The sequence below is a fragment of the Molothrus aeneus genome, chromosome 1, assembly GCF_037042795.1.
Source record: "Molothrus aeneus isolate 106 chromosome 1, BPBGC_Maene_1.0, whole genome shotgun sequence".
NCBI classification, from domain to species: Eukaryota; Metazoa; Chordata; class Aves; order Passeriformes; family Icteridae; genus Molothrus; species Molothrus aeneus.
Window position 1 is genome coordinate 48,523,414 of NC_089646.1, and position 26,632 is coordinate 48,550,045.

General features: G+C 39.5%; 1 protein-coding gene across 5 annotated transcripts; it reads left to right on the plus strand.

Moving 5' to 3' along the window:
* Positions 1-612: 612 nt before the first annotated feature.
* Positions 613-25,181, plus strand: STARD3NL (STARD3 N-terminal like). Of its 5 annotated transcripts, XM_066556664.1 has the most exons (10): positions 673-703; positions 12,054-12,111; positions 13,345-13,641; positions 16,357-16,434; positions 18,231-18,308; positions 20,000-20,053; positions 20,145-20,262; positions 21,766-21,864; positions 23,908-23,977; positions 24,692-25,181. In XM_066556664.1, the coding sequence occupies exons 3-9, from the start codon at positions 13,417-13,419 to the stop codon at positions 23,958-23,960; spliced, it is 705 nt and encodes a 234-aa protein (XP_066412761.1). In that variant the 5' UTR covers positions 673-703; positions 12,054-12,111; positions 13,345-13,416; the 3' UTR covers positions 23,961-23,977; positions 24,692-25,181. The 5 variants fall into 5 exon arrangements, with proteins under 5 accessions (XP_066412780.1, XP_066412744.1, XP_066412761.1 ...); XM_066556683.1 differs by lacking the exon at positions 12,054-12,111 and having other exon boundaries at positions 613-703; positions 24,621-25,181; XM_066556647.1 differs by lacking the exon at positions 12,054-12,111 and having other exon boundaries at positions 613-703.
* Positions 25,182-26,632: the final 1,451 nt, after the last annotated feature.

Consider the following 26,632-nt stretch of genomic DNA (forward strand, 5'->3'; position numbering starts at 1 on the left):
CCTAGATCCCTTCTCTGTGGTGACCAGTGGCAAGACCCAAGGGAATGACCTGAAGCTGTCAGACGGTTTCGGTTAGATATAAGAAAAAGGTTCTTTATCCAGAGTGTGGGATTTGGGCACTGGAACAGGCTTTCTAGGGAAGCGGTCACAGCACCAAGCCTGACACAGGGCTCAAGAAACATTTGGACAATGCTCTTGAGCACATTGCGTGACTCTTGTTACAGGGGTGTCCTGCGCAGGGAATTGGGATTGGGAATTGGGACTCGATGGTCCTTGAGGGTCCCTTCCAACTCTGCAATTCTGTCATTTTCTGGTGCTAATCCCCGCAAAGATAAGGACTGTGCTATGACAAGACACAAGTGGAAGCAGGGCAAACGACGACTAACCGGTCCCTCTGCTCGTCCCGACGGCTGCACTACAACTTGGAGGTGTTGACGCTCAAAGATAAGAGCCTTATCTATGGGCCTCTCCCCCTGCCTCCGCCGGAGCTCTGCCCCACTTGCCGCCTCTCCCCGAGCCCTCGCACCGGGGGCGAGCCAGTGCCGCCGGTCCCGCCGCATCCGCGCTCCGTGAGGGAGCGGGAGGCCGGGCCGGGCCGGGCCGAGCCCGCCCCTGCCGCCGGGCCCCGCCCCGCCCGTCCCCGCGGCCTGCGGCGCTGCCCGGTGCGGCGGGGCCGTCTCTGCGGGCCGGAGCGGCGCGCTGGGTGAGCTCGCTGCCCCCTCGCCCGGAGCGGGGGCAGAGGGGAACGCGGCGGGGAACGGGCCGGGAGGGATGCGGGGCGTGCTGCTGGCAGAGGGGCGGCGGGGCCGCCGGTGCGGCCCGGCTCGGCCCTCCCTCCCTTCCTTTCCCTTCCCTCCCTTTTCCCCAGTTCCTCCGGTGCCGGAGCCGCCGCTTTCTCCGGGGAGGGCGCGGGTTTGTCCCCCTCGGTTTGAAGCCCGCTGCCCTGCTGGGGCGAGGGGGGGCAGGGAGAGGAAGAGGAAGAGGAGGAAGGAGGAGGAAGGCGATCACGTGCCGGGAGGCGGGCTGAGCGGGGCGGGGGTCCCTTTCTGGGAAGGGGATCCCTCTCCGGGAAGGGGGTGCGTGCGGTGCTCGGGGATGCTCTGCGGGCAGGGCCGCCTCTCCCGCATGCCTAGCGCCTCTCCTGCCGGCGGACCCGGAGCAGGTTTGCTTTCCCTCTCTCCTTGCGATTCCAGCCCAGCAATTCCATCCTCAGGGAGGTACGGCGACCTGTTTGTCCTGCTGGTAACGAACCGGGCCCTGCTGTGAGCGAACCGGGCCCTGCGACCCCCCGGCTTGCATCGCGGGAAAATGCTGTGCTGAGGGTTAATTCTGGCGTTGGGCTGAATTTAGGCAGGTTCGGAGGGACACTGCCTGCGTTCAGCATCCGAATTTAAAGTGGGTCATACAGTGGTGAAGAGCAGCGTTTGTAATCCGTGTCGAGGGTGACGCTGGTGCGTCTGCAGAGAGAGCGGGTTAAAGCCGCAGCCTTCGGGCCCCAGCAGCAGCTCAAGTTACTCATTGATGGAGCGCTAACATTCAGCAGCTCCCAGTTCACTGTGGTCAGGTGGCAGCAGACACAGTGGTTGACTTTAACCTGGGAAATAGTCACCACAAATACTAAACTTGTTTGGAGAGGTTGTTTGGTTTTTAATTGTATTAGTCCGCTTAAAAGCATAAGACCATCACTGTGTTTTTGCACCACGTTGTCAATGCTTTTGACTGTGCAAATTTGTCGTCTTGGATTATATAATATGTCTGTATTATATATATTGTGTTGAATATTAATTGCTATGAAAATTGTCATTTTGTGCCGTGTTTTGGGGTATTGTTAGTGAATTCAACATTATGAGAAGATTCATTTCTATTTATAAGTCCGTAGTGGCGCTACTATTTTTAGTAGATGTTTTTCGTCAGCTTTGCAGTTTTAAGTAGGCCAGATGCTGAGTGATTTGGGTTTTGTTTGTTTGTTTGTTGATGGTGTTCAGCGCCAGTTACTTTACATAAAATGCACCCATGATCCTCTTGTTGTGGCACAAATCCATAATTTTAAGTATTTTTTTGTTATTCATGTGTAAGACCTTTTCAGGATGAATGTTGCTTTCTATAGACTTGGCATGTTGAGAAAGATATATATGACCTTTTAACAATGTTGGAATTGATGAAATACTAAACTCAGATGGATTAGGCATTTGTTTTGGTGCATTTGGGCTTAAATGTGGTTGTCTTGATGTAATGTGGTCTAATTTTCATAAATTCTCAAGCCATGATTTTTTCAAAATGAGTTTAGCACAATTGTTCTAGGCCTTCATTCACGAGAAGGAATGTATTTACACTTTACCATTTTAAACTTTGTCAGAGCATCCTAGCTAAACATACAGTTATTAAAATATATTTGTTGAAATGTTTTACAGTTATCTAGTTTCTAATAAGCACAACTAAAGGATTTCACTCAGTGAATTAAGTCAGCATGAACAATATTACCAGTGATTTTGCAGAAGGTATTGATAACATGATAATGGTAAATCACATTTGTGATCAAAATCACAGCAGGAGCTGTGATTTCTCATCCAGCAACTCAGATGAGTCATTTTGAAGGATCACAGATTTGTTGCTTGTTAAACATTCTCTAATTTAACTGTATGTGCTAAACATCTGTTCTTAATTTGGAATCATTAGCAACTGTGTTAAAAGACAACTTGTACATTACCTCTCTGCCTTGCTGTCTTAAATTCAGCTGGGAGTAGAATTAAAAATGAAAAGTTGAAAAAAGTAGTCTTAGAACAAAAAACCACAACTGAATATCTTCTAATGATGTTATGCTCTCCATATTAAGTTCAGCTACTCAGTTATCAGCCTAAAATAGCATCACTTCAAACATCAGGAGTTAATTTCTATCTTTGTGCTGACAGAAAAATTAGATAACTTATACAGAGGTGTGTTAAAATAAGTATTTTCTCCTTGTGGTTCAGATGTAGGTCTTTGCTAGAACTTGTTGCTGCTTGGACTAGATAATTGTTTCCTTACAATGTCCTTTAAAAAGAAAAAAAGAAAAGTAGAGCTAAAATGTAAAACCTGAAACCTCCTTTTGTTTTGAAGCACCTTCAAGAGCTGTAAAAGAGGAATTAAGAGTGAAAAAAATCTTACAAAAGTTTATCCCATTCTGAAATGTATGTCAGTTTCTTGAAATGCTGTTTTCTTTAAGACTCAGGAATTTTCAGGGGTTGTTTGCCTGGAATAAACTTTTGCACCATTTTGTGGAATAGTTCTTGAGGGAGTGACAGAATCCTGGGTGTTTCTCACTAATACATAAAATGCCTGAGCTAGTTCAGGAAGAGCCCCACAGTTCTGTGCTAGCAAAAGAATAGCTTTTCTTGTCCAAGTAGTATCTGGCTAGCAGCCTTGGGGCATATTTTTGTTGTTGATTTGGGAAAAAACAACCAAACAAGTAGGAGTAGTCAGTGTTATAAACCAGTATCATGCTTGATGTTTGAGGCAATCAATCAGTGAGGTGTTTGGCGTCTTTGAAAAATTGTGTTTTGTACTTAGAGGAATGCAGACATGATAAAATAGATGGGGTTTTGCTATCTAAATGGTTTCTTTGGCCCATAGTTAACTCTGAGAAACTGAATGGATATTAGGTCCAATTGCTTATTTAGTGTTTAATGGAGAAAGTTTGCCATGAAATCTTCATTTCATGAGCTGGTGTTGGGTAGGCTACAATATCAGCTTCAGAGAGCACATAACAGATGTGAAGGAGCATTAGTACCAGATTTGTTGGAGGTTTTTCAACTGTCTTTCCCTTATTTTTGTACCAGTTCCCCTTTATGCCCACCTCTCCCTCCCTGCTCTTGCAAGAAATAATTAGCTTTTCTTTTCTTTTCTTTTCTTTTCTTTTCTTTTCTTTTCTTTTCTTTTCTTTTCTTTTCTTTTCTTTTCTTTTTTCTTCTTCATGTAGCTATTTCTTGTGACTGGAATGTGTACGCATACATACAACAGACAAAAATACTGTATACATGGATTGATACAACTGTGGGGAGCTGACTGTATAAAACTTTAAAATCCTGATAGTTTCAGGTCTTTGGCAAGATTACTGAACAAGATTTAAACCAAAAGAAAGGATTATGTTATTTTTTTAAAAACTGTTTTGGTTTGATAATTAAGTTTTGGTTTGTTAATTAATTAAGTAGGACTTGGAGCTGGATGATTTTCAAGGTCCATTCTAATCCATAGCATTCTCTGATTCGATGAAGTGAGTACTGTCATTTGGAATGTATAGGTTGTAAATGGGATGATATGTTCCCAGTTCTATACCTGGGATACTTTCTCTCTCTGTGTTCTAAGGACCTAACAGTGATAGCATGCACAGGATTCAGTTTTGTAGTTTGCAATGTTGAAGAATCTTCAGTGCAGCTGAGATCTGAGGCAGACCTTTGGAACATGTTATGGTGCATCCTTTTTGTTCATTTTTAGTATTTTCTTAACATAGGATATAGTTGCATATTAGCACAGCTCTAATAATGGCATGGTGCAGGTTTGAGCCCTGTATGGGCCATTCATTCTGGTTTGAGCTCATTTTAAAAGTCTAAGTCTGGGATATGCTCTTAAGAAGGAGTCCAGAGGGGAGGAGACTATGGAGATGAAAGGGAGGAAGGACAACGCTGATGCCAAATTTACAAGCTGTTTACTCTGCCATTTTTCTCAGTTCTTGTGGAATAAAAAATGAAGTGTTTGGAAAAGGACAATAGTGTTTTGCAGGACATGGCTCAGTCACAGGGATTCTTTTGCTGCAGGGAAAACTAGTCCAAGGTTGGAGCACTTTGATTTGACTTTCTGAATCTAGGAGTTTCACTCTTGGGATAGAGAAAGGTGACACTGCTATTTCCTCAGATGCTCTACTAACCTGAAAATGTATTTCCTTTTTTTTTTTTCTTTCTCTTTTTCACCTTCTTTCAATGGTCTGAGAAAAACATTGCTCAGTACAAATGTGTGCAATTGCCCTGTTACTGTTGCTAGGTCACCATCGGAGCATAGGAAATTGGGGAAACATTTTTCTCAAGGAAACTGGTGGTTTTTTGTTTTGGTTTTGTTTTTACAGGGACAAGTCACTTATGGTAAGAGCTGCTATTTCAGGATAAATCAGAGCTACTCTAGTTCTGAACACTCAGATAAAACCAAATTCTTTGTAAGGAGCTCTCTCCTGTATGCTGGTAAATCTTGCCCTGCTCCTCCAGTGGGAAACCTTCCCAGTCTTTAAATGTGTTACATATTTGTAACTTGTAATTCCTGCTGTGTTGCCTAATTGAAAAGCTAGAGTATTGCCAAAGCGCTCTACAGTATCTACTGCTTATGTTTGGGGAATTTTGTGGGTGTGCATCAGTTTAAATTTTTCATTCTGACTTTGATTAAAGTGTCTGGCCCCAGGTTTGGGGTTTTTTTGTTGGTGGTGTTTTGGTTTTTTTTTTTAAATATCCCTTCATGTTCACTAAGGAATATTTGTTTTGGACAGATCAATGCTTCAAACAGTGTTTTTAAATGCATTGAAGCATTAAAATATTTCTGAGGCAATGATGTGTTACAGTTAGGGACAGAATGAGTGCTGCTTGGAAGGGATTTAAGTACTCTTCAGGAACAGGAGCAGTGGCTATCAGGAGGTTGCTAGTAATGTATCTGCTGCAAGCGGATTTCAGGAAAATTAGTTCTTGCAGTTATATAAACAAAAGGGACAGTGTATGTCAGCAGAGTGGGTTTCATTCTTCATTTATAGTGGAAAGCCATAAAAAATGTGTCCAGGTATGTTGGAACTCAGTACATCTCTCTGGGTGTCCAGAGTTGCTGGGACCCCTGCCGGGGGACTTGGAGACCCTGGCACACAGCCCAGAACACCTGTGGGTTTGATTATGACCTGTGGAGCAAATTGCCAGCTTTGAATGAAGACCTGAAAGCCACAGAAGTTTAAGTAGTGTAATAATAAAATTATCATTAGGTGAAAAAATAGATTTTGGGATTTTTAGAATAGGGGTCTTGGGGACAAGATGGAGGGACTTGGGTGTGTCCAGCCTTTCTTCTTCTTCTTCTCTACCTCCATCTTCTGCTGTGATGCTGGCACTTTGGGATTGGTTTAGAATAGAAGTTCACTGTCTAACATAGGTGATAGGTATTGGAAAGTAATTGTAAACATGTTATACGTAGCTTGTGGTATAAAGACACAACACCGCCCCCGGGGGCAGTCAGAGTGCCGCTGGCTGTCCTGCTGAGTGGACCTCGGCTGGACAGGAGAAAAATTTTTATAGATAAGATATAATAAACAACTCTGAGACCGAAAACTGAAGAACTCCGACTCAGTCTTCGAACGCACGGGCCAAAACAGAGACTTTTCACGTGTCTCGGGGCTGCAATAAATGGCAAACTCCTGAGACAGGTAAGCTTTGGAGACAGTCTCCAGCTCTTTGGTTTTTTTCCTCCCCCTGATTTATAGTCAGCATTACTTCATAGATATTGGTTTTATCTGTGTTGGCTCTTAATCAGGGTGTGTGCTGATACTGTCAGAAAACACACTGAGAGCCTTCTGCTAATACTCCTGCAGGTTAATACAGCTTCATACCAGAAACTCTTGGTTTATTTGACTTCCAATATAGAGTCTTTACAGAGAATTGTATATTCTGTCCATGGTGTTGGCTAGAGCAATTTGTGTCTATGCCTAGGTAAAGAATGAAGTCGAGCTTCATGATGGTGCCAGAGTAAACAATGGTTTGAGACCATTTTCCTTTAGCTATGTTAAAATTGCCTAAAACTGTCTTAAAGTATAACTTCAATATTTGAATGTTAGTGTTACAATACCAATTACTGTATTAAGCTCTGTTCTTGTGAGAAATTTTGGGGTTTATCCATATTGTGTAGCAGGTAGTGTAAGCAGCAATGTCAGCCCTTTGATCAGAAAATATATCAGTCCTTTGATAAAGAACTGGCATTTTTTATTTGTCTCCTTATGAGGAAAGTTTTTAGCAAGGAAATGCTTTTTTATGTTTGTTTTTGGTGGGATTTTTTGTTGGGTTTTGGGGTTTTTGTTTGTTTGGTTTTTGTTTTTTTTTTTTTCTTATGAGTGAAAATTGCTGCTCTTTTGGTGTCAGCTTTTCAGTAAAAAACTACCCTGTAGTTTTCACAGTACTTGAGCATCTTGCCCACTATATTGGCCATGTCATCCTATTTTACTCATTGGAAAGAAGAAATACTTTCAGATTATTTTTTTAACATTCACAGAAAAGCTGTTTATGGTAGGAATGTTTGGTCCATATTTAGTGTTGTCTGGACACATATACTAAGTATTCTAGGCATTCAGTATGTTTCAACAGCAGTTGTGACACAGTGTTACATTTTGTGCCTAGTTACTTTATGCAAAGGTGACTTCTCTGATATTTTAAAGTACGTTAGCATTGCCTTTTCCAAATTGCCTGCATGTGGCACTTTCAGTTTTGATTTTGCTGAGCTGCTGATAGCCTTTGAGTCATCCTTTTTATTTTTTTCATTTTTAATCACTTCTTTTATCTCTTCTCAGTTAAATTCTGCTGTGTGGTTTTCTTCTTGGAAAGAAAAACAAATCATATATAGTGCTGTTGCTCATGTATGCTACAATAATGCAGTAAACAAAAATAATTTAAACCAAGGACAATAAACTGGAAGAATAGGGGTAGAATAATGATAGAAAAGAGAAGCAGCATTCTGATGTTCTGTCTCTAAGATATGTGTAAAATTGACACATGCAGTGTGGGCCATCTGCTTCTGTCAGTATGAATGAAAATAATGATGTTAATTGTAAATGTAGCTTGAAATCATGGGCAAGCTCTCACCATGTATTGCTGAAGTCTTAAGTAGACTTTGGGGGCAGGGAAGGACTGCAGTCCTAAGCTTGATCACTTTGATTCTTGATTTACTTTTTTTAGCTTGATTTACTTTTCACTTATTATACTTCTACTTATTATACTGGTTAAAACTATTGATAAGTGTAAAATCTGTATTTCACTAGAAAGTTTGAGAATTTAATTCTCTGTTTGGAAGCTTAAGTTACGGGTGCAATGATTAAGTGCTAAAAAAAAAAGACAAAACACACCTTTAATTTAAATAGATACAAACTTTGGAGGCTTTATTTCCAGGAAAAATATGCTGCTGTTGTCTATTACTTTGAATAGGTCAGCATAGAAGACTTACTTAGCTAAATATTTTACTAGCAGTTGAGTGAATATATGCAGTTATGAAGAAAACAAAAAAGCGTCATTAAAATCTTACATTTTTTGAAGAAGGCATATCACAAATATACTAATGTGGATTCTTATTTCAGAAGTTTTATTTCCCTCTTAAATGTTTTTAAACTTCAGTAAGCTTGTGGATTCTGTCATTTCACCTGCCTAGTAGATGAAGGAAAGGTGGTGAATATAGTTTTCCTGGGTTTTATTAAGGTGTTTGATACTGTACCTCCCAGCATCCTTCTGGACAAGTCTGACTTGTGAGCAGGTAGATGGTTGCTGGAAGAGCTGGCTGAAGGGCAGGGCTCTAAGGGTTGTAGGGAGTGAGGCTACACCTAGCTGGAGACCAGTGGTGTTCCTCAGGGCTCAATCCCAGTTCTGTTCACAGTTTTTATCAGTGATCTGGAGGCAGGAGTCAATGCACTGTCAGCAAGTTTGCTGATGATGCCGAAGTAGGAGGTGCTGTTGACACTCTCAAGGGACAAGAGGCCTTGCAGAGGGATGTGGATGGATTGGAGTGCTGAACAATCATCAGTAGCATGAAACTGAACAAGAACAAATGCCAGACTCTGCACCTGGGATAGTGCAAACCTTCCACAAGTACAAATTTCAAGAGTGGCTGGGGAGCAGCACCACAGAAATGGGTCTGGGGATGCTGGCTGACAATAGGCTCAAAGACTGCAGTGGCAAACCATCAAATGCACCACAACCAGCTGGTCAAAAGGAGTGATCATGCCACTCTATTTAGCACTCCTGCAACTTCATTTTGAGTACTTTGTGCATTTCTGGGCCCCAAAGTTTAAAAGGGATGTGAAAGTCCTTAAATGTGTGCAAAAAGACACTGAAGCTGGTTGAAGAGCTAGAAGCAATGCCCTGTGAGAAGCAGCTGAAGACACAGGGTTAATCTAGTTTGGAGAGAAGGAGGCTGAGGGGTGACCACACTGTTCTTTGCAGCTTTCTGAGGTGGTGAAGTGGAGAGGGAAGTTGCTGATCTCTTCTTAGTAGTGCTCAATAGGGCATGTGGGAATGGCTGAAAGCTGCATCCATCAGGGTAGGTTCAGACGTGACAGGAGGAAACATTTCTTTACCAAGAGTGTTGTTGAACCATGGAAGAGCTTTCTTTGAGAAGGGGTTGATGCCCCAAGCCTGACAGTGTTTAAGAGGCATTTGGGCATTGTCCCTAATGCCATATTTAAACTTTTGGTCAGCCCTGAAGTGGTCTGGCAGTTGGATAAGTTTTTCTGTCCCTTTCAACTGAATACTCTATTCTATTCTGCACTCATGATCAGTCAAATAACAACCAGACTGTTATTTGCCTGAAATGCCAGGGATTTTTTTAGCTTTGAAAACACTTTTAAAACATGTAACAGAGATATACTGGAAACAGGATTTTATTTTTCTGACTCTTTCAGAACAGATGTTCACAAGCATTATCACAATGTGCAGGTGTAGCCAGGAGCAGGTTCGTGCAATCTTCAGTTTAGCTTGAAAACCATCACTTGAAGTCTGGCAAAGGAAAACTACAGAACATTGCAAATCCCCTGCATCTTGTGGAGAGCCATTTGCTGGTGGGACTGTGTGGGGAGAACAGATTTCTGTCTCACTCACTTGTCTCTTGTGGCAAGAAGTTAATGGCACAGATGTATCCAACACAGTTGCTATGATCTCCACCTCTCCAGGCAAGTTTGCCCATAGAGTTTCTTGGAATATTCTGAATTACGGGCTGTTTATCTTTCTGGTGAGTGTCTTTCACCTAGGCTCTGCAGAAGATTAATGTGCTGGTCTCTAAACATCACTTCTTCATAGAATGTGTTTGTTTTGACCACACATCCTTCCTGAACCCTGCCATATAGAATAACCCAAACAATGGAACTGCCTAGAGCCAAAAGAAGTGGTGCCAGGTGAACCCAGTTTCCTTCAAATCAGAGACCCAGACACCCAGGTGTCAAACTGTCTTGAAAATATGTTACTGATATTGTAAAAACACCCTAAAAATTATCTAAAATATTAACCTTTACCAGACACAGAAAAGTAAATAACTGACTGATGCACAAAGAAGACTCTTTCTAGGAAAAATCAACTCAGAAGTTTTAAGAATGTGATTTTCACTCTTTATTTGATAATGAATTTTTTTTCTGGCTGAATTTGCATTTTGGCTTTTAAAAACCCAAACCCCAGACATCCTCACACCCAATTTATAATTTTTTTTCTCTGTTTTAAAATTATGCTGGTTTTTAAAAAGCACAATAACCATGACGATAGAACAACAACAATGTCATGTATCACTTTGGATGCAAAAACTCAAGTAATGTGGCAGCATGAATTCAGGCCAAGCACTGCCTGGTTCCTGAATAACAAGAATAAGGATCAGTAATAGTCACATGCAAAAGAATTGTGTGGTTTTTTCAAACGTGTGACACATCTCAATGACAAACACACCTTTTTTGCCTTCCTAAACTTGTTCCACCACTGAGTTTCTTGGCCCGGAATGCATGAAAAGCACTCCTGTGCCTGCCTGGTGCTTGTGTTATCCACATGGAGTGCTGAAAAGTGGCAGCTCCTCATGGGGCTGCAAGCCTGGAACCCTTCCAAGCACAGGCTGTTTTGCACAAGCAAGAACCCCTGGAGAAATGGAGCCAAGGGAAGAGCAGAGGTCACTCCCACTGCAAACTATTGATGGGTGAGAGAGATGGGGCGTGATTGGTGCTTTGGAAGTGCAAGGGAGGAGAAATGTTGTTTCTGGTAGTGCTGAGATGGGAAAGAAAGCAGCTGGCCAAGTCACCATCCAGCACTAAAAGGGAAGTGCTGCTTTTTAATAGTCTTCACGTGCCTGTAAGACAGCCAAGAAGAATTTAAGATTTTTTTGTGCACCCACCCACTGAAACCGTCTGAGAATGTTGGTGTGGTGAAATGACTGATTATGTCATTCAGGTACAAAGGAACTTTTTATTTTAGTTAATGAGAGAAACTATGGGAAACAATCTTTAGCACATACTTGGTGATTAATCAATTTGCAGAGCTGTTGCAATGAGTGCAAAAAGCTGCCAAGCTATGTCTGTTCAGTTAAGGAATCACAACATTTTGATGCCAGCTTAGTGTGACAAGAGAGGCCCTGCCATGTGTCCATACATGGATCTGATGGATCAGCAGGCAGAGCAAGACCAGGGACAAATTCTCTTGCTGTGAGTATCCCCCTGTCTATAGGGCTTTGAGGGAAAAAGTCTGTCAGTAGTAAGGATTTCAGAGTACATAGGATTTATAAGCTGAATCTGATGTTTTGAGTCATGCTTGAAAACAAACTGGTAGCCAACACATTTTAAAACCATGCTTTTCTCTTTGCAAAGGGCCCCACAAGGCAAATGGATGCTGAACTAGCACATTCTGAAACAATTCACTCTTGCTGCACTATTTGCATTGCCATCCTGTGCGTATCTAGCAATAATCCAGACTGGAAGTTACAACTTCCTATATATTTGGCACTGAGTTCCACATCAAAATAAAATAAATATTTTAGCCAATACAGATGGAATTTTTTTGGAGGTTCAGGTGTTACATATCTTTTTATTTTCTTTTTATTTTGAAATATAACCACGATGACCTGATGTGAGGTTTGTGTCTCATCCCAAACATTTTCCTATGGGCTGCTGTTACATAGCAGGGCACTTTAGTGTGAGGATTTTCAGTACAAAGCAAGTGCTGTTTACAGCTGGAGTGCAGTGATCCTGCTCACACCCTTGGGTTCAGGTGCCCAAAGTTCACTGCAGTGCTCAAGGCACCTGACTAAACACACACCCCTTATGTCTCCCTCCTCTACAGCCCTTTGCCAGCCATGTTTCAGGCAGCTGCTGTGGAGACAAAGGAGGAAGATACAAAGGTGCATTGTGCTTGTACACCCTTGCCTGGTGCTTTGAATTCCCTAAAGGCTGTTCTGTGTGACTTGACCTAGACATTGACCCTCCCTGGCTGGCTTTGTCTTCCTCAGCTGTGATGTGTGTGCTCTGGCAGCTCTCCACACCACCTTTACTGTTCCCTGTGTCCTTGTATCCTCCCTTATGTTTGCCTAGTGGTGTGTTACAGACACCCTGTTGAGCTTTGGCTGACTGTGTTCTTGCAGCTTTGGAGTTGAAACACTGTTGAAAGACAGGAGTGGGAAGAATTTCTCTATCTCTTGCCATTAACTTAGAGATAATCCACCCAGGAGGAGGCAAAGTTTTGTTCTTGAATTTCAAAAAGCTATTCCCCCAGTGTTACAAAAACTTGTCTGATGTGGTTTGTACTGCAGGATGTATAGCTTAATCATCTGAGCATTTTACATAAAATTAAATTTTCTGTGTGTTTCCATGAAACTTTTGTGACCTTCTGAGTCCACCCTTTCTAGAAGCCTTAATTGGGCAAATGTTCTCATGGAGGATTTAAGTGAATCATGCATCAAACTGCCCCAGTTTTATAGGAAATTCAGCCTGAAAATTCTTTCAAAAGCCTTGTAGTCAAGAGATTTAGGGTAATTGCATTACCTTTAACCACTAGTTACACACACTTTTTTAATGGAGAAACTGTCTGGCAATGTAAGTTGCTATAGCAGCTGAATTTACAGAGCAAATAGCAGTGTATATGCTTTATAGAATGATTACTACACTATTCAGGGATTTTAATGGACTTTTCATCTTTTGTTTGTGTCAGCTCTGGATGTGCTGTTAACCAGCACTGCTATTTTTAAGGAATTGTATGTGGAAATTCCTTGGTCTTCCTATTTATTGAGAGCATTTAAGTCAGTATTGAAAACCTTAAAGGATGCACAGCATCATGCTTCTTATTCATTCTGTTCAATGATCTCACTCTAGCAGCATGAAGAATTGACCCTTTAAATCTAGACAGTGTTCCCTTACTTCAAACAGCCCAATTGATCATTAATTCTCTTGCTTCACAAATCCCCTGAGAGATGGAGATGAGCTTGATACTGTGTTAGAAGCAATTTCAAGGGCCTACTTGCCTAATTCTCTTAGTCATCAGTTTAGCAAGAAGAGAACTGACATTGTAAGATGAAAATAGCTCTTGGAATTATGGGGGTTTGTTGACTAATGTGGTTTGGTTTTGTTTGTTTGTTTAGAAATCCTTCCTGTATGGATCAGCCTTCTAGTGATGGTGAAACTGGGAGAAGACCACTCTAAGCAAACCCAGGATGATTCGGGTCCCAGCTGATGCAGAAAATGCTCACAGTAGCAGTATGGAATCTTGTCCTTCCTTGCGGGATGTCCACTCCATCAACCCCACACAGCTGATGGCAAGGATTGAGTCATATGAAGGCAGGGAGAAGAAAGGCATCTCAGATGTCAGAAGGACTTTCTGTTTGTTTGTTACATTTGATCTCTTATTCATAACCTTACTGTGGATAATAGAATTGAATGTGAGTTGTCTTTTCAGTACCTACCCTTAGACAGTATATTAAGGTTTTATTCACTTCAGAGATGGTTGATAAGTTGCTCCTTTCTAGCCAAAATTATGTTATTTGTATCTGTTTTAGTTTAAGCAGCTTATTTAAGCTTCCATGAACACAGTACCTACTCAACTGCATCTACTTTTATTCGTTATATGTTTATCTTCTTATTATGAAACTTTTTGATGTTCCTGTAGTCTGTGAACCATGCTGAAAAAAACATTTGAAATCCAGTGTAGTCTTCAGGCATCAAACAGAAATGTTACTGTACATCTTTGAATTTAGCAAGAAGTGTGAATTTTAACCAGATTCAAGACTGCCTTCTGAGCAACTTTAAGTCAGTGATATTTCACTGAGGTGTTAGTCCCTGAAAGGATTTCTAATGGCCAAAACTTTTCTTTTGTTTTATTTTCTTTGATATAAACTTGATATGTTGTGCAGTATGGATGGCAGGGTGCATTTAAACAACATAAACTCCCACAGTTGCCACCTTTTAACTCCAGCATTTGTAATCTGGTCTAAAATTTCCAGAAAGCAACATGATAGCTCATTTGTTGTTACTTCATAAGTAGCATCCTAGTTCTTGAGTTTTAACGTGTAATCTGTTTTGCATTTAAGAAAGGACACACCAAGGAGGAATCCCTTTTCTAGAAAGAAAGGTCTTGAGTAAATATTTTTATCAGCATTTCTTTGCTAGATAAATAACCTTGGTTATTGATTTACATTATGAAGCTTCCGGAGCTGACTGTTCAATAGCTCATTGATACAGTGAAAATTATTCGTTCTTATTTAATTTGAGAAAGAAAATTTGGCTTGCCCAAATGATGTAATTTTGGGACTAGACTTTCTGTTTCTCTCTAGGTGGAAAAGTGGTTGTAGCATAGTGTTCTGATGCAGTTCTTTTTTTAGGCCAGTTTCTCAACAGCTTGTACGACTAAGAGGAACAGAGTGAGTTTGTATCTCTTGTTGAGGTTTCAGAGTGCAGATTTGCACATGAGTGCTCTTAGAATATTGAAGATTCTGAATAGAAAATGCTGCCAACTCATGATACCATGGTGTTTCATTTTGAATGCTACAGTATCAAGGGACCTCAAGATCACAGCAATTTTCTTTGTAAAAAGCTGTATTTTCCGGACAACGTATTATGAACCAGTGTCCTATACTGCCATATGCCAGCAAGAATAAAAAACGGGTTTTTGTCATTAGAAGTCAATGAGATTAGAAGCTAAAATTTGATATCTGGGATCTGGCATGTGCTTAGGTTTTTCGTTCTGTTTTTCTTTGAATTGCTTTGTTTGTGAGAAGTCAAATAGCATTGTGTTAGGACCCTGTGTTATTGGTGCATAAGTAATGGGTCAGAATTGCTATGAGACTTCCTGTAAACATTGTTTTCACTTTGTTGCTGTTATCCAATTTCCTTGGGTGTAGCGTAGCTTATTGTTAAATGCTTCGGGGAGTAGCTCCATGGCATTTTGAGCAAAAATCAAGGCTTCCATGGTTCTCTGTCCTTATTTTCACATGGTGCTCACACAACCACATAGTGATGAACAGCTGGGAGTGAGGGAAGTTGATCTTCCTTGTTTCTGCTGGAATCAGATAATCACACTTGATACAGTAGAGCAACCAAGGGAAAACTATATTTGAAAAGTGGCTATTTGTTAGGTTGCCATAGAGGGGAGGAAGAGGAGAAGAAATAGAAGAAATTCAGAGGTGGAGTGACTAGTCTCAGGAAAACACTGTCCAGCAGTGTAGTTGGAAAGGTGTGGAAGTGTGTAGACTGCGTTGCTTTGAGATAGTGAGCATATGTTGTTGGTGTGCTTTGGTAGCTCCTTTCCTTAAAAATATGACAGTAGTCGAACTCAGTTTTAAAGCCTTCTGTTGGTGTTTTACATAACTATTTCATGCAGTGCTTAATTATGGAATTTCATATTAAAAACAGTTGGAGATGGACACTGAGGTTTTTAATTTTCAACTAAGATAGATACTCCTTCTCATTCTCTGAGCCAATACACCTTAAATTATTTTTTTACAAGGCCAGTTTGAACAGTAGAATCCTTCCACTGGCAAGAAACATGGTGACTAAGGAAGATGTAATTTTGAATCTCATCAGCAAATGGAAGAATTAAACTTGAATGTTAGTTATTTGTGTGAGATTATTCTAATAGTTGCAGCTTCTGCTTTTTTTACTGTGGATCTTTTGGCTCGACTCTCTTAACAAATTGTGTGAGGGCTGATAAGGAAGAGATCTGAAGTATGGATTCAGTTTCTGTTCTGTTTCCTATGTAAAACATGTGACTAACTAGAAACTGGGTTATGGTTAGCTTTTTGATCAGCTGTTTTGATGCTCCTTATAAGAGGAAAACACTTTGTGAGATTGTGTAAGAGTCCTTAACATTTAATCATTTATTCCTCCCTCAATAGCTTGTTTGCTTTTATTTTGGGACAGCCTGAAATGTTGCTTGCCTAGGCCAGATCATAATCCTAAATGTTTTCACTTCAAAAAGTCTATGTAATCTTGAAAAACAAAAAGCAGCAGTAGTCTTGACCTTATCATTCTTGGCAGACAGCTCTTCTGTATTTAGTTTAATGATCTTTTTGTAAATCAGCAGGGAATTATTAGTTTTACACTTCATATTTCTGTGTATTTTGTTTTCTGAAGCTGTGTGTGTTGTTGTTCCTTTGTAGGTAAAAGGAGGCATTGAGACTACCTTAGAGAAAGAAGTCCTACATTATGACTACTCTTCTTCATATTTTGATATATTTGTAAGTGTTCTTAAAAAAAGAAAAAGGAGCAGTAAAAGTATAGTTTTCCCATTCCTCCTTCCACAGATATTTCCTAGTCCTTCCTTGAGTCTTGTGAAAGGGTTGATCTTTTCTTGATAATTTAAACCAGAAGGGCCAAGTTTCACCCATCTAGGGGTTGCTCAGTCCTGCTCTGGCAGCAGGCTCATGGAGCCTGTAGATAGAAATGCTTAGGGCCAATCTGTTTGCATCTTTAGCTTTGGGGTGTGTGGAAAAGCAGATGGAAAACCCGGTCAAGAATGTGACTTTTATGTGACATAAGGTAGTTCATTAAGAGGACAAGACCCACAGCCCTGCACTCTAAAATCATTTTGCTTAAACTGACATTTTTGTCCTTCATTGAGCATAAGGTGGCTGCAATGAAGAGAGACTTGTGCCCAGGGTGGCCTGCACAGGGCAGGTTTTTCAGAGTTCTGTGTTTCAACTCAAACAGCAAAAAGAAATGACACGATGATGCTCTCTTACTATGCATAAGTACCTTAGGCACATAAGAGGAAATCTATTGCATTAGGAAATTTCTTTCTTTAAGCAAGTCTGTAGCTGCACAACCCAAGAAAAAGCTTTTTCTTTACAGTTCTTCTAAAGGGCAAGATTGTTAATTCTACCAGATCTTCTTTGCCTTGCAGAGGTAACTTGGTTTGGTATCAGTCATTTTTACTGATGACCATATCCGGAATCTCTCTTTGAAACTGGTGTAAAACCCCATCCTTACTTCTACATTGGGCATTTGCTGTATCAAATGAACTTACATACTAGATTGAAAAATTTTATAAGCTGGCAAACTATGCTCCTTCTCCCTTTTCCATTGTTTTGCTGGCAGGGTCTCCAGATATACCATGCTGTAGAAGGCAAAAAATGTTATCTGTAACCATTGAAATTCCTTTATCCTGTAGGTGAACCAAGGGGTAAGAACATGTAATGCAAAATAATAAACTTTATTCCCTGGAACAGGACTAGAACTTTAAATTTTGCAAAATTGTTTGTGGGTTTTCACAGGATTTCCTCTGTGTCTACTACGCATCTGCGTAAGATTAAATGGGTTTATCATACCTCTGGCCATGGCTGTCGTTGATTTCTCTTCATTTTTAAGCATTTGTTTCACACTTTGTCTTCAACTTGTTTTAAAAGATGTGTTCAGAATTGAAAATCTACTGTCAAAAAATAAATAGGGAAATTGAAGCTCGGAGTCCCTGATTCAGAGATCTCGTCTGTCTGCTATTGATTTAATTTTCTGGCCTACAAATACCATAACTTTCCTTTCTCTACTGCCAAATAGAATGACTTGCTATCGTGAGCAGCTACATAAAGAATAACCGATTGTTGCAATGTTAGTATTTCATGAAATGCTAGAAGTATAGTAGCACACTGCTAAGATCAGTGAGATGCACAGTGATGCTCAAGGTATCTGCTGGATTAACTGCATCCAGCTGTTAATCAGGATTAACATAACTGCTTAGATTCCAGTCAGGTAAAGTCATCATAAAGACACTTTGTATAGCTTTCTTATGTTTCTGACTTATTAGTGGAATGGCACATTTGAGCCTGTCTAGGCAGGTGGATGTTGCCATTTGCTTTACAAATGGGAAATCGCCTTCTATTTCTGTTTTATAAGGACACATTCAAATTTGTTTCTTGGTAACAGAACTTAGACTGTCATAAGTTTCTTTGTAAGTAGTTAATATTTTTGGTGAGCTGAGAATGTTGTGGTTCTTCTGTTTTCTGAATTAACCAACCAATATTTTTTCCTCTCTCTATAGCTACTGGCAGTCTTTCGGTTTAAGGTGTTAATACTTGCATATGCAATGTGCAGACTGCGCCATTGGTGGGCAATAGCTGTGAGTAGTGGCCAAGCATCATGGAGTTTTTCCTAGAATGGATCAAGCAGACAAAAATTTAGATGCCTCTTAACCCTTGTGTGTTAAGAATCGTCTTGATGGTATCTATATAAAAAATTGTTGCCCAGTAACCAATTAAAAACTTGTTTTCTGGAAGATTCTCTGCCTAAAGGCAAGAATTTAATAGAATAGTGGGTATGGTTGTTATTAGGTATCACGTTAATACAAATTGAAGGTTTATTTTTAATCCAGTATGGATAACTGCTTGTTACCTCTGAGACTTGCTAATCAATGTTGGAAATATATTTGAATTTGTAATAGTGAACCTCCTTAGAAAACAAGAATTGGCATTATTGTACCAGAGATCCAGGTGTCCATTAAGTCCCACATTCCTTAAAAAGTTGTAGGTGCCACCCATTGAACACTAGCACCTGTACTGCTTCATGCTCCAATACAAAATGTTGAATATGTATCCCTTCTTAAAAAAGAAGTTCTCAAGAGCTGTAGGCAACCACAGTGGATTGGAGCCAATATCTTTAATGCAGCTGTATGGTGTGGATGACAAAAAATGCAAAATTTGGTGAAAAATTCATGCTTCCATCAGTCAATACTATAGGTTGTAATAAAATAGGTCTATTGCTGGCTTAGTGCTTTGTAAATTTTTTTTTTCCCCTTACACTGTGATAGGTGCATGTAGAGCATGTTCATGTGTAACTTTCTTCAAGTGAGTAGCATGCAGTTTGCTTAGTACTCTGAGACTACATGCCATGATTTTTATAGATTGTGTTACTAGCATGACACAGTCACATACATAGTGGCAGCTGCTGCTCTGATTGTGCTTATATTTAAATGCATGCGTCTTAAAAGTCCTTGCTCTTAGTTGAGTAGCTTTAGAGTGTTTCTTAATCCTCCAACTTGATGCCTTTGTTTGTGAGGTGGTGAGAGTGAATCCACTCTCATAATTTTAGATACATAAAGCTTCACTGAAGGTTTTGCCAAAGCTTTGAATTTTAACATCCTGCCTGTGATTAACAGGAGTTGGTTCTGCTGTTATTTAAAGAATTGCTGGACCCAAATGCACTAGAAAACATAGAGGCCTTACTTATGTGAACAGGACTTGTTCACTGTTTTTTCAGATTTTGGGGGTTTTTAAGATATTTTATCCAGCATGCTGATTTTTAAAAATATATCAGAGAGTATCAAGTCTTCCAAAAAGAAAATTTCAAAATACCACTCACTTCATGAATTAAAATATTTATTCAAATTTATTCCCACAAATATGTTTTGTTGTTTTAAATGGATATTTTGATTTGGATGGTAGTGAAAAGCATTTGGAACAATTGCTGTTTGCTTTTTTCCCAAATACATAAATAGTTGGTATTTTTTAAGGGACTTGATGAATTAAGTAGACTATCTTCATTATACAGTAAGATCCCAATTTACATACTCAGGCAGTTTAGATTCTACACAAATGCTATGTGGAAATCAATGTTTGGAGGTGTTTGTATTAAAGGTTACCTTTTATAAGGTTATTTAAATAACACTTTAAGTTAATTGTATCATGCTTGTTACATTTATTAATCTATGTGATCTTGCTGTTGTCAGTAAATATTTAGAGTTGTAACAAATAGGTAATGGCATAAATAAGAAGCTAAATCCATTAATTAGTTTATCTCTTCTGTCTCTTTCAGTTTACAACAGCAGTGACCAGTGCCTTTTTATTAGCAAAAGTAATTATTTCACAGGTATATATTCTAATCAAATGTTTGTTTTACTTCGTTTTCTTAAAAGCAAGATTCTTTAGAGTAACTTTTATAATGTTTTCTTTCTTTCTAGCTGTTCTCACAGGGTGCTTTTGGCTATGTGCTGCCCATCATATCATTCATACTTGCCTGGATTGAAACCTGGTTCCTGGACTTCAAAGTGTTACCACAAGAAGCTGAAGAAGAAAATAGTAAGCTTGTGTTATTTCCCTTCAGTCACTGCAGTTGGCAACACTTGATCCCATGTTAACTGGCCAGAAGAATGCTTCTTTCAGTTTCTCAAAATTTGAAGAGCTGTGAAAAAAATTAACTCAAATGGCATGATTTTTTCCTCTTGGAAAGGGGAACATATGCCGTCAAAGAAGTGAGGTGTTAATTAATTTAGGGAGGCAAAGTTAAAAGTCAGAAGGGCCAGATGAGCAGTTTTGTCAAGCACTTGGGAGTGTGTTTTATTTTGTATGCTTGAGGTATGAAAATTTAACTAAGTTGGGCTTGTAAAACTTTATTTTCTGGATAATGCATAAAGTGTCTGGCTCCTCTTTTAGGAAAAGTAGACACAATAACTGATTCAATGTCACTACCTCTTCTTTTGAGGTGGAAAGGGGAAAGCAAAGAAGTGTTGTGGAGAGTCTGTTTCATGCACAGGCAGAATGAGACCAGGACAAGTGTGAATTTCAACCTTTGAGATGAGGCACCAGGTCATCTGACACTCAATAGATTCAACTAAATGGAGGAAATCCACTGTTTCAGTTGAAAGAGAATACTGCTTGAGTGGTGAGGGAGAGAAAGCTTGCAGATGCTTGTGAGTTTCAATAGCAGAAGAGTAATTATACACCCAACCTGTTATTTATGCATCATTACCTGAAATACAGTCTGAAATTCTGTTGGAAAGGCATGTTTATCTGTTAGGTAAATCAAAAAACTTTACATGGGCATGGATGCCTCCATTTTTATGGACTCTGAGTGCTGTCTTTCTGCTTTGATCCCTTCCCTCTTCTTTTTCACTGGTCTGAGAAAGAAGTTGGTTGAATGAGAATAGTAGGGTTTACCTAGAGAAAAAGAAACTTACAGTAACTTTTTTCTATCTTGTAAGGGGATGAGGAAATACAGCTTCATCACGGTGTTATCTAAATAAGATAAGAAATCTAACCAGTTTGGAGACTTGCATTTTTCATATTGAATATTCACAGACAAAATATTCCATACATACACATGCAAATAGTTCATCAAGGTTGCAGAAACCGAATATGTTGAGACAGATGGGTGAAAGCAAGCCATTAGTGAAGGGTCATAGTGGCAAAGAGAGAAAATAATTTATTTGGTTTTGCATGGCACCTTACTGATCATTAAAAATATATTTCAGAAGTTTTAGTTAGCCAGTAAATATTGATGAATTTACATATGGCAACCTAATCATATAATCACACATAGTAGAAGGAAAAATTCCTTAATTCATGTGTGCAATATCTCTGTGTTGCTAGTGTGTGTCATCTTGGCTGCCAGCATTTAAATAGAACACATAAGTGTTAAATTAATTGTTGATGCTTTGTAAAAAGATATTTATTTAAAGAAGTAACTAGTTAGGAGTGCTAATATAATACATCAGTCTTCAAGATTCTTCATCAGTATTTGATCTTTAGGATTTTATGTGTTAGCATTGAGGAATTATTTTCTGCTATTTTTTTTTCTTTTAGGATTTTTGATAGCACAGGATGCTTCAGAACGAGCAGCTCTTCTTCACCCAGGAGTCCTCTCTGACGGGCAGTTCTATTCTCCCCCTGAGTCTGTAGCAGGTAGTTACATTGGCTTAGTGACCCATGTTTCATATTCACTTTACACTCTTGCATATTTCATGCCCTTCAAGAGGGGAAGGGGGAAAATATATTTTTGTTTTTAAATGAAAATTGTATTTATCATCCTAAAATGCAAGATTCTTTTTTGTTCAGTAATTCAGTTTAGTTACTGTCTACCAGATGAGTTACAAGACATGTGAGTATAAGCCATGAGTCATATTCTAACTAAAAGCAAGGTAAGTCTGAAATAAAATGGCTCCAGAACTGAAAAGAGGCAGTTATGGTTTGCTTCTGCCATCAGTGATCCTTGTGGGTCCCTTCCAACCTGAGATGTTCTGTGACTCTGTGGTCTCTTATCTGCCAGCAATAGCATTTATGCAGCAATGCACAATTTAATGCAGCCTAAATTTGGAGCTTTATGCTGTCTTAGGATAGACAATGAACCTGAAACTGCTATAAGGCAAACTGAAATTTCAATCAGAGCTTCTTTTCTTTTCTCATAACAAAAAGAAAAAAGCCTTCTCTCCATGGAAAGGTTCACCTGTCTGAGTAAATCAGTGGGTAATGTTAACTACATCTTAACTCTGCATATCATTTGCTTTGTCTAGTTGAGATATGAGTTGATTAAATCAAAAATAAATGTAAATCCTGCAAGATTCAAGAATGTGTTTCAAGCATTTCAAGGAAGTAAGTAATTTCTTAATGGATCAAATTAATTTGATCAAATTAATTAATTAGAGTTACCTGAGAATGCAGTGGGGAACCCCTACTCCTGTATCAGTCTTTTTCCCCTAAAATGTAAATGTAAACCTCCTCTGCAAAGCTGTGCTGTTTAATGCAATATAATTAAAATGATATCTGGCAGTTGCTACAGGTAAGTTTGCCTCTCTTGCAGTATAGAGTTATACATGTTGGTGATATTTTTCATTTTAATGTATGTCTGGTTTCTCTCTGCTGAGCATCTTGGCTGGCTTAGTGAATGACTCCGAGCTCCATCTAGGGGTCACTGAGCATTAGTGTCGAGTATAACCAGTGATTCAAAGTGAAAATGGATTTTAGCTAAAACTGTGGGTCTGCTTTGAGGAATAATGGAAGTATTGTACTGGACTCAGCTGTTCAGCCTGGGTTTTATGGATTTTTTTTTTAGCAACAGAATACACAGTGTGAGAGGAAGTGCAAGTGAAGCCAACATGTTTTTCTAGACATTGTGGCTGGGTCAGTGTTGCTTGTGCAGTGAGATGTGTTTCAGCATGCATGTATTGATTGTAGGTGTGCCATTACTTTCAGCTTGTCCAATGGGATTCAGTAACAGCTCAGGTCCTTCCTCCAGGTCTGCCCTGACTGCCAAGTATATTTTAAGCACCATTTATGGGTATGAGACACAAAAGAAGCAGTCAGATTAATATATTTGAACTAACACACACTGGTAGTAACAGAGTGGAATTGCTGGATAATGTAGAGTAAAAACAGCTCATTATTAAAATCCTTCTTCAAAAATCTGCATTTCTTTCTGAGAAGACAAACTATGGATTATTCTAAGAGAGCAATTTTTGGTCACATTGCCATACATATTGATTTGACAAATATTTAGAGATAAACTATCCCCTGTGATCGTGCAGCAGGGAATAAACCCTTCTGCTGATATGGCAACATATTTTAAAACAAATCTTTGCTTTTAGGAGGTGGCATATAAAATAAGCTCTGTTGGAATTTTCAGCATATTTGTCTCTTTTTGTCTTTCTTGGAGCGATACATGTCCAGGGACATGCCCTGGAGCCACTTCTTTATATAGTGTGACCCTTCATCTTTGACATTGGTTACTTGGTAACCAAGTCTATTCTGGAGGCTGCAAGTAGAAAATCAGCCTGGAAGGAGTAAATTTATTCAGTTTCTGTACCATTTGAACTTCAAAACACAGCTGATATGCTATTGCAAGAAATGAAAGTCATTCAGACTAATTTGTCAAAAAAAAAAAAAGCTTAACACTTTTGTGTCTTTTAACTTCTCTCAACTGATCTACAGCATTCTTGTTTTCCTTTTCAGGTTCTGATGAAGACTCTGAAGAAAAACAAGACAGTGAAAAACCAATTGTATAGCAAATAAGAAAAAGCAGGTAAGTTCCTTCGCGTAGAACCTGAATATTCCTGAAGATGTGCCTTTTCTTCCTAGTTCCTTTCCAAACAAATTAAATGGTGTGCTAACTCTTAAGAGTTCATAATTTTTGAACTCAGTCTGTCTCTCATAGCAGCCTTCAAGAAGGAAATCCTGCGAAGCTCTTGAGAGCCTAGAGTTGGGCTCTTTGCATTTATTTTTTGGCTCTCCTGGAAAGGACAGTGGTGGACCAGATGTGTAAAAGCTCATTTTTTTGGCAGCATAGAGATATACTTCTTTGGAGATGAAAGCACAAGAATGCTAGGAAGAGATTTTCTTTGGTTTAAATCTAGGACAAATATGCCTGAAGATTCATGGGCAAACCTGATTTGCTATTTCCTCTCCTGTTTAGTACTACAAATGGGTTACACTGGAGCAGCCTCATCTTAACATTTTTGTAGTGTACTTTGTTTAAATATGAGATTACTTCCTTATTTTGGAAATGACTTAATTTACTTCTGGAATTATTGTGCCCCATGCTTTCACTTCACCACTCACAGCAAAGCTTAGGCTGGGGGAGGTATTAAATGTTCTTGAGAAGTTGAAAGTTCTGATTTGAAGCCTTCTAGTGCTCACCTGAAGAGTGGATGACCTTTTCTTTTCAGCCTACCTGTTTACAGTATCTGCTTTCTTCACTCCCATCTTCATTCATCCTGACTTGTGTGATCTGTTGCAGAAAGAAAATCTCTGCAGGAAATTGTTGGGGTTTGGAAACTGGCAACAGAGTCTGTGGCTGACTTGCTGGCAGAGCTGCTGACAGCAGAGTTTACTCGTTAGAAAGTAAAGGGAACGGTTCCCATGTACTGTAATACCTCATGAAGATGTACCTTGTTGACATATGTATATTAGGTTGCCTCCCAGGTGGTATGAAAGTATTTGTCCACAATGTATTTTATTATTCAGTGATTCCTGAAGTTGATCTTCTAATGACTAGGTAATTACTGGAAAGTGTTGTCTTGTGTACTTAATCAAGAGACTGGTAATATAATGAAGTAAAACTTCTGTGGTGGAAGTATATTTAATAATTGTTGGGTCTCACTAGATAAAACTATTTTATGTTATTGCTGTTTGTCATTAGTTTATGTTTATTTTTTTTTAATTCCATGCATTTTCTTTTTTTTTTAATGGATATGTTCACTTTCTAAAATAAAAATGTTAAAACATGAGTAATGAATTATGATATTTCATTGCTTTGTCATTGAAAAAATCTACATTTACCATTCCTGCATATGTGGGGCAATAAGGACTCCAGTTTGCATAGATTTTATGCAAAATGTGTTATAGTACTGTTTGGACTCCCTACGTGGCCTGTAGGGAGGCCATATTAGTGTAGTGGCGCATAACTTCTTTGGTGCATTGGCTTCAGTATGCTCTTCATAAAGTTCTCTTCTGTAACTGCTGAATGAAAATAGAAGCCAGGACCAAGTTTATCCCTTACATTGCTTCAGAATAGCCAAGATCTGTTTCAGAGGATGCAGTTAAGAATAAACTATGAGAAGAGAAATTCAAACCGTGTCATTTAACAATGTTGGAATCTTCCCAACCAAGGATCTGGAGTATCTCTTATGAGGAGAGACTGCAGGAGTTGGGCCTGTGTTGAGTCTAGGGAAGACCAAGAGGGAATCTCATTAATGCAGATAAATATCTCTAAGGCAGGTGCCAAGAGGATGGTGCCAGACTCTTTTTGGTGGTGCCCAGCAACAGGACATGGAGCAATGACTGTAACCTAAAACACCAAAAGTGTCACCTCAACAGGACGAAGAACCTCTTTACACTGAGAGTGGCAGAGCACTGAACAGCTGCCTAGGGAGTTCATGGAGTCTCCCTCTCTGGAGACATTCCAACCCCACCTGGATGTGTTCCTGTGTCACCTGCTCCACGTGACCCTGCCTTGGCAGGAGGGTTGGACCAGATGATACCTAGATGTCCAGTCCAACCCTAAGGATTCTGTGATTAAATTCAGCGAGAAAAACACATCTGAGGTTGGAGGGCAAAGGTTCCATTAAATCTATGAACTTCATCTCTGTGCACAACCCATGACTTTACCTGAACATCTTCTTCATTCTGCAATATGAAATTGCTGTGCATATCTAAGAAATTCAACCTATTCTCAGAGCCTGCTTCCTCCTGCAGTTCAGTACTTGGAAAAAGGAATTAATCCAGAAACTGCAAAGCAGAACAAACCATATGCACTGGTGACAGAAAATCCTTGGGGTGAGGGGGTATTTTGTTTCACCAGACATGAATAGTGATGTTTGGCAGATGTCAGGTAAAGATTTTGCAAGCCTCTCCTAAATAAGCACCTTTCTTCCTGAGTGTATGGCTTGGATGCTCTGCATAGTGAGTTAACTGAGATGCCATGTTTTCATACATGGGTCATTTGCCAAGGAAGTTACTCCCTTTGGTGCATCCCCAAACAATTCCAGTTGCTGCCATGAGAAGCTGCATCTCCTGTAAATCTAAAATGCATGTTATAGCATAGAAAGGAGTTAAAACACTCATTCTGGAATAATTTTGCCCACTCCTCTCAAACCTACCTGTAAAACCTCAAAGTTGACACAAAAACTATTATTCAGTCCTGCACTCCCTGGGCAGGATTTCTCCTCTCCCAGCTACA

Excerpts from the sequence above, each read along its gene's own strand:
- STARD3NL (XM_066556683.1), top strand. The coding sequence starts at position 13,417 with ATGATTCGGGTCCCAGCTGATGCAGAAAATGCTCACAGTAGCAGTATG. Across the intron at positions 20,054-20,144 it reads CAAAAGTAATTATTTCACAG|CTGTTCTCACAGGGTGCTTT; the intron begins GTATATATTCTA and ends CTTTCTTTCTAG. Across the intron at positions 20,263-21,765 it reads AGAAGCTGAAGAAGAAAATA|GATTTTTGATAGCACAGGAT; the intron begins GTAAGCTTGTGT and ends TTTTTCTTTTAG.